Source organism: Pavona decussata, unplaced genomic scaffold (assembly GCF_977016875.1).
Source record: "Pavona decussata unplaced genomic scaffold, jaPavDecu1.1 SCAFFOLD_207, whole genome shotgun sequence".
NCBI lineage: Eukaryota > Metazoa > Cnidaria > Anthozoa > Scleractinia > Agariciidae > Pavona > Pavona decussata.
The window spans coordinates 881,533-892,761 of record NW_028145612.1 but is presented as its reverse complement, the minus strand read 5'-3'; the positions used below and the strand labels follow the sequence as shown (position 1 = coordinate 892,761).

The following is an 11,229-nucleotide window of genomic DNA, read 5'->3' as shown; positions in this document are numbered from 1 at the left end:
CAGGTATTTCAACAAAAATAGATCTCATGCAATGATAAACTTCAAAAACAAGACTTTGTGCATGTGTGCTCCTTCCTCTATCATACTTGTCCTCTAATTTGTCTAGTTTTATGTATAGTCTTACCTTTATTTACTAGGGGTGGGTCATTTCATTTTTTACCTGAAAAATATGGGTGGGCCATGCATTATTCTGCAAAAATATGAGGGTGGGTCACACAAAACTAGCCTTCGTAAAAATGAATTTTTCCAGCCCACCCCCCCCCCCCCCCCCGGTACTTTATGACCAGTCCCTTAGTGTCAAAATTCAAACTATCAATTCAAATATTCGATCCTTCAATTCAAACCTGCAATTGTTCGGTTCAAATATTCGATCCTTCAATTCAAATCTGCAATTGTTCGGTTCAAACATTCGATCCTTCAATACAAACATTCAATCCTTCAGTGCAAAAATGGAATGGGTCGATTCAAACATTTTATCATTCAATCCAAATATGGAATTGTTTGTTTCAAACATTCGATTCTTCCCTCATTCTTCAATCCAAACACCCTTTTCTTCAATCCAGAAATGCCATTCTTCAAGTTAAACATGCATTCATTATATTGCCTGGCCTATCATTCAGTTCAAGCATGCATTTCGTCGATTTAAACATGCCATTTTTCAATTCAAACATTTGATCATTCAATCCAAACGTGTATTTCTTCAATCAAATCCTGAAACTCAAACACTGCACCATAAATTCCGCGTTCAATTTCGATAGAAAATGCTGAAATCGTGCTGTTGAAACATTCTGCACTTTAATTTTAAGATATGAAATCCAGATTATAAATTCAAACATAGGCTCACAATGTAGTTGTGCAGTGGCTCGATTCAAACATTCACTTCGGCGATTCAAACATTCAGCTCAGCAGTCCAGACTTTCAGTTCCTCTCCAGTAGTCTGGAACCGAGGGGACTCTGTAAAAGAAGGATACGGACGGGCGGATGCGGACGGCGGATTAAATTTATTGGTTAATTGTCACCTTCTAAGAAATGCTAGCTTTGGCTTTTTTTATTTTTATTTTTATTTTTTTTTAATTTGAATTAATTTTATATCTTATTGTCAGGCAAACAGCGAAAACGCTGTGGAATGTTTCTTCTCGTTTTTCAACCAAATCAGTCTGAGTTTGCAGTGGAACTCGGTACATTAGTACGACACACCATCCGGAAAAACAACAAGTTGACATTCATGAACATTTACAGGATAATCTGATTAACAGGTAAAGTACTGTACGAGATTTGTTAGGCATTAAAGATTGGAAATCGTGGTTATTGTTCGAACAGACAGATCGATACAAGTTATTAAAAAATTATTTTAAGATGTCCAAAGATTTCCCGGCGTAGGATTTCTGAACGTGTCATTTTCTTCCCTTTAAATTTGTACACAAGCGAAATTTTCCTTGCAATATGGGGGCTTTTTTTGATCGGGTTTTGCGTCTTTTCGGTTTTGATATTCATTGCGGATTTTGGTTTTTCTCATCTTGGAACATTCAGTTTATTTTATCTGACAGAAAAACATGTTTTTTTCGGTCAGTTTCTGGTTTTCCTCCGGTTGCCTCGGCGGCGGCCTTCAGTCCCCAGTCAGGTCAGGGGTCGTCTTCTCCGTGAACTTGGTACAGTCGAACCTCGATTATCCGGACTCGTTGGAACTTGAATAAAATGTCCGGATAATCGAAAATATGAATATTAATGAGACAGGAATGTAAAAAAAATGTAATAAAGAAAGCAGAATTTGTCTAACCAACCGGTTGATGCTTTGAAGTTTTCGCGATTGGTCGAACCAGGCCCCAGTTGTTCAAAGAGTGGATAACTTTATCCACCGGATAAGTCGCTATCCAGCGGAGCAAATGTACTCCAACTACCGGTAACGCCTTTTGGCAAGTTTTCCACACAATCCCATACTTAAATTTGACATATGTTTCTACTCTATCCATAAATTATAGGGCTATTGGGAAAATTTTGCACGCATTTCATCTGCTGGATAGCAACCTATCCAGTGAATAAAACTATCCGCTCTTTGAACAACTGAGGCCAGGCGTATAAGGTTTTATCCAATTGCTCTGACACGTTCGCAAATCTGACGCAGGGAAATCTTTGGACGTCTTAAAATAATTTTTAATAACTTGCATCGATCTGTCTGTTCGAACAATAACCACGATTTCCAATCTTTAATGCCTAACAAATCTCGTACAGTACTTTACCTGTTAATCAGATTATCCTGTAAATGTTCATGAATGTCAACTTGTTGTTTTTCCGGATGGTGTGTCGTACTAATGTACCGAGTTCCACTGCAAACTCAGACTGATTTGGTTGAAAAACGAGAAGAAACATTCCACAGCGTTTTCGCTGTTTGCCTGACAATAAGATATAAAATTAATTCAAATTAAAAAAAAATAAAAATAAAAATAAAAAAAGCCAAAGCTAGCATTTCTTAGAAGGTGACAATTAACCAATAAATTTAATCCGCCGTCCGCATCCTTGTTTTACAGAGTCCCCTCGGTTCCAGACTACTGGAGAGGAACTGAAAGTCTGGACTGCTGAGCTGAATGTTTGAATCGCCGAAGTGAATGTTTGAATCGAGCCACTGCACAACTACATTGTGAGCCTATGTTTGAATTTATAATCTGGATTTCATATCTTAAAATTAAAGTGCAGAATGTTTCAACAGCACGATTTCAGCATTTTCTATCGAAATTGAACGCGGAATTTATGGTGCAGTGTTTGAGTTTCAGGATTTGATTGAAGAAATACACGTTTGGATTGAATGATCAAATGTTTGAATTGAAAAATCGCATGTTTGAATCGACGAAATGCATGCTTGAACTGAATGATAGGCCAGGCAATAAAATGAATGCATGTTTAACTTGAAGAATGGCATTTCTGGATTGAAGAAAAGGGTGTTTGGATTGAAGAATCGAATGTTTGAAACAAACAATTCCATATTTGGATTGAATGATAAAATGTTTGAATCGACCCATTCCATATTTGCACTGAAGGATTGAATGTTTGTATTGAAGGATCGAAAGTTTGAACCGAACAATTGCAGATTTGAATTGAAGGATCGAATGTTTGAATTGAAAGATTGAATGTTTGAATTGAAGGATCGAATGTTTGAATTGATAGTTTGAATTTTGACACTAAAAACGCGCCATAATTTCAAAACAAGCCTGATAAGACGAACAAATCTTTCAGAATTACCAATTTCTCAAACTTTTTAAATTTCTGTGCCGAGTATATAACGATTACCTATTCAGAAACCGATCTAACGAACCTCTGTACAAAGGAAATCAACGAATGTTGACCAGCTGCGTCAGATTGAGTTGTACGTATCCGCTTTTCTTTTGTAACAAAGATCATAATACCAATGCTTCAGTGCGAGTACTCACTTAAATCAGGAGGAAAAGAATTAACAGAATAAACAAGCGTGTTTAGAAAATGTCTCAGCCTTGACTAATGGATAAAGGGGTCAGTTTAAACTGCGGTACTGCGCCCGTGGATCAACTCTGCTAATAAACCAAGCATTCGATTAGTTTATCAACTTTCACCTCCTCGCTGTCTTTTTATCCTCAACTTTAACTTTTTTTTGCAATTCATTTCATTTCATGTATTTTTACGTTACAAATATTAGCGGGAAAAAAAGTTCAGTTTTAATAAGAGCTATTTTTTAAAAGTTGACGGCCATCTCCTCTGCTCTTTCAGTATCGGTAAGGGTATCTGTAGTACTCGGCAATTTTCGCAAACATTTGTCAGTAACATTTGTCAACTGAAATTGCAACCATGTACTGGCAGATGGCCAGAAATGGCGAAAATGTTCACTGTAAGGTGATTAAAGAAGGATCCTATTATAGACACAAAAAATCATTGAAAAACCCAGAATTCGAATCTAAGGTGAACTAAATCAGTGACATACGAAATCCCCCATTTTTTGTAGGATGTGTTTTTTGTAACACCATTGTTTTGCGTTTTACGACAACAATTCTCCAAACAACAGTGGGGAGGTTGCTAGATCAATTCCTTTTTCCAGATCATTGCTCTTACGTTCAACCCCACTCGCTATAAACATTGTTCAGGGAGGTGTGATGAATATTCATTATGATTTAAATTACACTACGGTGTTGCTTCTATTTTCATAACCACTCTCTCTTTACGGAGTAAACGGTGAAAGTCCTCTTAAGGTAAGTGATATCATACATCTCTGTTCCCTAAAATATATTCAGTGCTCAGGCGAACTCCTAACATATAACCGCTTAACTGCTCAGACATTAAATTTATCTACACATGCAGCAAAAATATGTGCGACTGGAATGTCAGCTTCTCCGCCACCAAATGACGTTCTTTAGTAATTTATTTCTTGAAAATTCAGTAGTACAGGGGCATTTGTAAATCGTGTTACGCGACAACTGTTTATACAGTATAATATTTTTAGTTGGATTGGATGTTATGATAGCGTCATGATTGCATGAGCTTACATGGTTACGCTCAACTGGGAAATTACGCAGTTCACAACGGTTTAATTCATAACCGACCTGAAATTGAGGTTTTAACAGTTTTGAATTAAATTAAAACAGAAATTAGCCGCCAGCTACGCAGGCGAAATAGAAATACCTCGTTCTATATTTGTTTACTGAGTTGTTAAAGAAGTTTATTCGTTTTAATTTTTTCCGCCATTAAACAATCTCAGCGACATTGAACATGAACTTCATCACCTTTTTATTAAACAACGAACACTCGTGCATCACTGTTTCAATGAATCGAAGTGGTCAAAAAATTGAAACTGTTAAGCGGTCAATATTCTTGATATTGCTTATATTTTGCGGCGTAGGAAAAAAGGCCGCTACTCCATATCAGACTAGAAAACAACTCATGTTAAATACCTCGAACAAGGTTGGATATGTAAATATTGCGTTGATTTCATAGTTCGCTGAAGATTTTATTTTGGGGCCATGTTATCATCCACACTTACAGGTCTGTCACGTATCTACTCTTTTTAAGACTCGTTTACCTTCTTGAGGTTATGACTGAAATCCATGAATGTAACCATTCTGAAATGAAAACGATACTGAGCAGTACTTTCCCATGGTACTGTTACAGTTTGTAATTTCGCTGCCTCTAACTGTTGAGCCAACTAAGATGAAAGCTATCGGGTATCACTTTCGTCACTTTCCTGTGGTACGTTTATTTCCCGGTACGGGATGAGTCTGTGGATGAAATCCTAAAGTGTGACCATTCAAATGAGAGCTACTGAACAGTACTTTCCAGTGGTACTGTTTTTTACTCTGTACAAAGTGGTTCTAACTTTTGAGTCTGTGGATGAAATCCTAAAGTTTGACTACTTAAATGAAAGACAAGGAAGCTACCGAGCAGTACTTTCCAGTGGTACTGTTTTTTAATCTGTACAAAGTGGTTCTAACTTTTGAGTCTGTGGATGAAATCCTAAAGTGTGACTATTAAATGAAAGACAAGGAAGCTACCGAGCAGTACTTTCCTGTGGTGCTGTTTATTAATCTGTACAAAGTGGTTCTAACTTTTGAGTCTGTGGATGAAATTGTAAAGTGTGACTATTCAAATGAAAGACAAGGAAGCTACTGAACAGTACTTTCCTGTGGTGCTGTTTATTAATCTGTACAAGGTGGTTCTTACTTTTGAGTCTGTGTATGAAATCCTAAAGTGTACCACAAGCCAATGCTTTGAAGTCTGTCGAGCAGTACATTCCTGTGGTCTTGTTTGTCATGGTGTAGACGCTAATGCTAATAAAAATGTTTAGTCTGTGGATGAAATCTCCAACTATATAAGCAGCCATTCAAATGAACCTTGAAATGAGCGGTACTGTCCTGAGGTATTGAGTTGTTGATTCTTAGTGCATATAATCCGGAGGGGACTCTCGTCTGAAAGGGGCGGGGGGTCTCGCTTAGGGGTTTAAATTTCGGATTTTGGTCTCACTTAGGGTGTTCTGGGCAAAACGCCATTACATTTAGCCGTGAAGGTCTCCTTAAGGGTTGCACGGGAAAAGTCACTGACTGTTTTATTTGTCTGTGTTTTAAAATGGTCTCTTAATGGTCATAAAGGCTTGGGCCATGCCCAGATTGTTCTCCTTTAGGGCTTTAGGTCAAAATTTCCGTCGACCATCCCCGCCCTTTCCATATGAGAGTCTCCCCGGGGATATACTCTCTATTGGGCATCAGTCGAGTCATCCTCGAAGACCCAGGGGCAGTTAGCCGCTTCGACTTCCTTTTGACTCAACTATCTGCCCCTAGGTCTCCGAGGATGCAGTGGAGTTGGCTGATTCGGCAGCTGGTACCTTTTCATGCGCACTCCCTTTTCTCGGGAAAAATGAATTTTAATTTGAGCCCGTTTCGTTATTTTAGTGGAGATGGAGAGTAAAAAGAAGAAAAATAAGAACAGGGGTTTGAACTCTCACTTCTAGAGTCGGGTGGTCTCTTGATTCGGATGAAAAAATTCAAACTAGTTTAGAAAAAACAAGTGTCCAAGTGAGCGCACTAGAGCTGCAGGCAACAACAGTTCGAGAGTTTAAATAAACTCTCGTCAACTTTTATTCTCATTTGACCTGGAGCCAATATGAACCCACTGAAGATTCACCATCCAAGACAGTTAAGTTGCGCAAAGGAATGTTTAGTTAACACCATGCAAACTCTTTCAGGGTTTCAGGACTGTAGCTTGCATAATTTGACTAGACAGAATGGGCGTGATGTACCTGCTGGATCCTGAGGGAATGCTTAAGCTTTTAGAATTGGTAAGAATATAGCAGAATCTTCCATCCTGCTCTACTTCAGTGTCTTCATCTTACCTTGGATTCCCCACTTCCCGGTTTGGTAAAACATAACGATAAACAAATCGTCTTTATTTCACGAGCGTGGAAATTAACAGTCTTGCAGCTAGGAAACAAGTGGTCCGCGGAATTCGGATCGAATTTAAATCAGGGAAAAGGGGAGAAATAAGAGAATCCTGAGAAGTGAAACAATGGCCTCGCACCCACGACGAAAACTAACAAGCATAAGCCATTTTTCATGCCATTTCCCGAGGATTTTAACCAGAGATAGAAATAAGAGCAAGATCCCTTTGCCTAAACAAATACCTATATGAACGTAGACGCAAGTCGGTGCAGCCCGCTCGAGCCAAAAGTCAATAATGCTGTGGGTTTAACAATTTGAATGTGGGTTAGCGTTGTCTGCATTCTTATCGACAAGGATATTCGTCATCACAGTGCTCAAAATGTTGTGGACTCACGAGGCGCAGCCGAGTGAGTCCACAACAAATTTTAACTTAGTCAGTTGTATGTCCAAAACCTATAGCTCTTGTGAAGAGTAACCTTACCAGTGATTATGAATTTAAGCATGAGAAGTAAACCGTACCCAAGTCAGTGCGAACAGGTACAGCGGGTGAATCCGCCATCTGAGCGACTACTTTAGTCAGTGACAAAACGCCATATAAAGCAACAATTTTCGTGAAACATTAAGAAAAATGCTTTCTCAGAAAGACTGTCCCAAGTGGTACAGTATAGTTATCACGTTAGACGTAAGATCTGATACGAGATAGAACGGCCTACCATCTGCAGTCATGTTGCTTCCTTAAAAAACAGACTTTGCTCTGCATGTTATATAAATTAATCCCAACCGATAGTGTAGGGGGTAACAGCGTGATATAGTAATGTCTCAACCAGGAGGGAGAAGGAGTAGGAACTTCTCATCGTTTCATGTTACCGGACTCTGACGTAGGCGTAGTAAGCTTCAGCCGTGTGGCCTCTGGGGGTTGTGTGCGACTTGTACATTATGTTTTTATATTGGCGACTTTGCACATAGTTTTTGAACGACGTAAAACCATTCGCTCTGCAGTCTCAAAGACTCGGCATGACTTGAGCGGTCCCATTTTTCAATGGTATCCTTGTTTCTTCCATGAGGCCTGATCAATTGCATTTTTGTACCTTATGTTTTTATATTGGTGACTTTGCAGATAGTTTTTGAACGACCTAAAACCATTCGCACCGCAGTCTCAAAGACTTGAGCGGTCCCATTTTCCAAAATAAAGTGATGTAATCAATGATATCCTTGTTTCTTCCATGAGGTCTGATCAACTGCATTTTTTTTTTCTTTCATTTCAGTCACTTCTCTCTGCCGCCATAGCTTGTATCGCCCAGTACCACAAAGATATGAGCCTGTCAAGCATGTCTGACCTGGACTTTGATCGAGCATTACTGTTTTATATCGTGTTTGTTACCGGGCTCTTGATCGTGTTTTTTCTGCTTGTCAGCTTCTTGTGTGATTTGAATTCAAACAAGAAATGTGGATCACCAAGAGGGTGGACTGCATTTGTAAGTACTGTATGAGAGTTTTTTGTTTGTTTGTTTATTCGAATTTTGACATAATGGACAGCGGAGAACCTCGTGTCTGCCAAGTCTGTCAAGTAAGACGGCCTTGATGATTCCAAATATTTTTGTACGTCATAAGCCGGAAGCGAGTATTAAAAAAAGACACGTACTAAGAGAATGAGTAGACAATGTAAATTTTTAGGAGAGTACATTTTGAAGATTGAAGTCAAAGTTACCGGTTTAAAATTGAAAATAAGCACTTTTCCTCGAGCGTACACCAGCGAATTGCTCTTAACACCATGCATACTCTTTCAGGGTTTCAGGACTGTAGCTATACACTCAATATTTGTACTGTTTAAGAAAACTAGGAGTCAAGAGTAATTTTAAGCAAAATCAAACGATTATTTTTGTGTTTACTTTGATTCTAGTAAAGCTCTTTACTTTATAAAATGCCACCTACAAAGAGATGCCCAAATATAGCGAAACCCTGTTCCTAATGACTGGATAAAGATTTTTAGGTTCCAAACTAATAATACTGAATTTATTGCCGACTAAATCAGTACCTCTAGAAATAAATGCGACCCATTTTTGACGCAAATTTTAAATTCGTCTTTATTTTCATTTAACATATTAAATTGTTTATTACATTTGCGGTGTTATTGCCCTACAGGTGATGGTGTTCTCGCTAATCTGGGCCGTGCTTTGTGCCGTTGCATCAGGGCTTTTCAGCGAAGTGATTACAAAACTCCAAAACGACAAATGGGATCAGTCGAGTGATGAACGCATACAATGGCGCTACCAACACGCGCTAGCAGCTATGGTGAGGCCTGCAGGATTTTGTTGTTACCGTTGCTGTTTCTTTGGGTTCGACGGTGTCATTTTTCACTTTCATTTTTGGGCTCCGTACATTTTAATGTGTCAGAAAAGGTTGAAAATTACATGACCGATCCCACCCCCAATTATTATTATTATTATTATTATTATTATTATTATTATTATTATTATTATTATTATTATTATTATTATTATTATTATTATTATTATTCGTCCTTTATTGGGACGCGTTTCACAGGCTGTTGCCCAGTAACCATCCATATTAGGAACAGGTCAAAAAGTATACTGGGGATTGGTTGAAGAACTTCGAAAACTGCTGGCTGGAAAAAAACATGCTCGATCCTTTTCGATGAGCGCAAAACGTAAAGAAACGCCCCTCAGAAAAGGTTGAAAATTACGTGACCGACCCCACCCCCTATTTAATTAAACAATAGCGTTTCTTCTAGTTTCTAGAAAATCAAATTTCCAAGGAGGCAATAGTCAACACCACGCAAACTGCGATGAGTGAGCTATCATTATCATTGTTGGAGCAAAATGCGGATTCATATCTTGCATTATCAAACGATTTGTTCTAACATCGTGGTAGGGAACAAATAGAAAGCTTCGTTTTGAAAAAGCGTCGTGTGGATGAAGTCGTTTTAAACGCTAGTTTGAAAGTTTTCCATCGGACTTTTGTAAATTTTGCTAAAATAAAAAATTTTAAAAAATCATCGTTTTCTTCTCCTTTTTCCAGATCCTGGGATTCATCTCTTTCCTGACTTTTTTGGTGGATGCTATACTTCACTATCGAATAACCACCTCTGCTCAGTAATCACCAAATCGCTGTTCAAGCACAATAACGTTGCAATTTAAAACATAAAATCAAATTTTAACTAATTTTACTTATAAAAAGAGTTATGCAACTTCAAAGAAGCTTGCATCTATACATTGCTTTAATTTACATGGTATCAGTTGTATGCGGCTACTAGAAGATGACAAAGATATATTTTTAGTCTAAGTGAAAGACATTTTTCTTGTGGTAGGCACTGTAAAGCTGTTACTGTCTGCTGACTAAGGTTGGCTTGCGTTCGATTGACCCTTTTCCGGAATAGGAATAAGTTGAAAAGATATAAGATTTCTCTTTTCGGGGGAATTTGAATAGACTTACTTGTAAAAGTTCGCTGATACACAATAATTTAGGAGCCATTTTTCTCCAAAAAACCTCTCATGAGAGATTTTAAGTAATCACTATATGTATTCCTATTCCGGAATAGGGTCAATCGAACGTACCCTAAATAGTCTGAGGTCAGATTCACGAAGCTAAGGTATGTCTTAAGCATTATTTCTTAACAATTCGCTGTTGTTCATCCAACAATAGACTTTTATCAAGAAACAATGCTAAGGATACATCTCAACTTAGATCTGTCCCCAGGCGCGCATTTGAATGCTATTTTATAGCAGTGAGCTTTGTAGCCTATATGTAACAAGCGAAGCTTGTCTAACACTATAAATAAAATATACAATGAAGGTCAATTTGTTCTTGTATCTGAAAAGAAGGCTTTACACAGACTGTTATGTTGTGCGCCCTCCTCAGTTTTGTCCTTAGACAAGGACACTACTCTCCGTGGCCCTTTTATCTATCAACCTCGTACCCAGCGGGCGACGGGTGGGACAAGAGACCATTGCCGGAAACTGAGTTAAATGGTTGGGCACATATCCGCCGTAAACTAGCATCCCATCTGTTTAATTTTGGAGAGTCAATTCATGCCACAGTTAGCAGAGATAAGAACGAGCTTTAATCGAAGAGCTATTTAGCTCGAGAAAGACTTACAGGCCCGTTTAAGCACGCGGTTTTTTTGTCTTTTTGTGTTTGATTTTGGCGCGATTTCAGTACGATATCGCTTTAGGTTTCGTATATACTTAACACTTGATGCAGTTTGGTGACGACTTTTTCAAAAGTGTACCCTGTTGCAGCGATATCATTCATTAAAAATGGAGTGACATCAGGCTCAAATATCGCACTGAAATATCAGCTGGTTTACACGCGCAAATTGAAG

The 11,229-nt window shown here is 38.3% G+C and overlaps 1 protein-coding gene across 3 annotated transcripts; it reads left to right on the top strand.

Moving 5' to 3' along the window:
• The first annotated feature begins 4,093 nt into the window (after positions 1-4,093).
• On the top strand, positions 4,094-10,705 carry LOC146460777 (uncharacterized). Of its 3 annotated transcripts, none has more exons than XM_085087675.1 (5): positions 4,094-4,211; positions 6,695-6,787; positions 8,153-8,362; positions 9,030-9,179; positions 9,927-10,705. In XM_085087675.1, the coding sequence occupies exons 2-5, from the start codon at positions 6,734-6,736 to the stop codon at positions 10,002-10,004; spliced, it is 492 nt and encodes a 163-aa protein (XP_084943801.1). In that variant the 5' UTR covers positions 4,094-4,211; positions 6,695-6,733; the 3' UTR covers positions 10,005-10,705. The 3 variants fall into 3 exon arrangements, with proteins under 3 accessions (XP_084943801.1, XP_084943802.1, XP_084943803.1); XM_085087676.1 differs by lacking the exon at positions 4,094-4,211 and adding an exon at positions 4,860-4,920; XM_085087677.1 differs by lacking the exon at positions 4,094-4,211 and adding an exon at positions 4,887-4,929 and having other exon boundaries at positions 6,703-6,787.
• The last annotated feature ends 524 nt before the right edge of the window (positions 10,706-11,229 follow it).

What these genes read in the sequence shown, in the direction of transcription:
- LOC146460777 (XM_085087675.1), top strand. Translation starts at nt 6,734, where the DNA reads ATGGGCGTGATGTACCTGCTGGATCCTGAGGGAATGCTTAAGCTTTTA. An exon ending in CAAGAGGGTGGACTGCATTT is followed by an intron (nt 8,363 to 9,029) that starts GTAAGTACTGTA and finishes ATTGCCCTACAG; the next exon opens with GTGATGGTGTTCTCGCTAAT. An exon ending in AACACGCGCTAGCAGCTATG is followed by an intron (nt 9,180 to 9,926) that starts GTGAGGCCTGCA and finishes TCCTTTTTCCAG; the next exon opens with ATCCTGGGATTCATCTCTTT.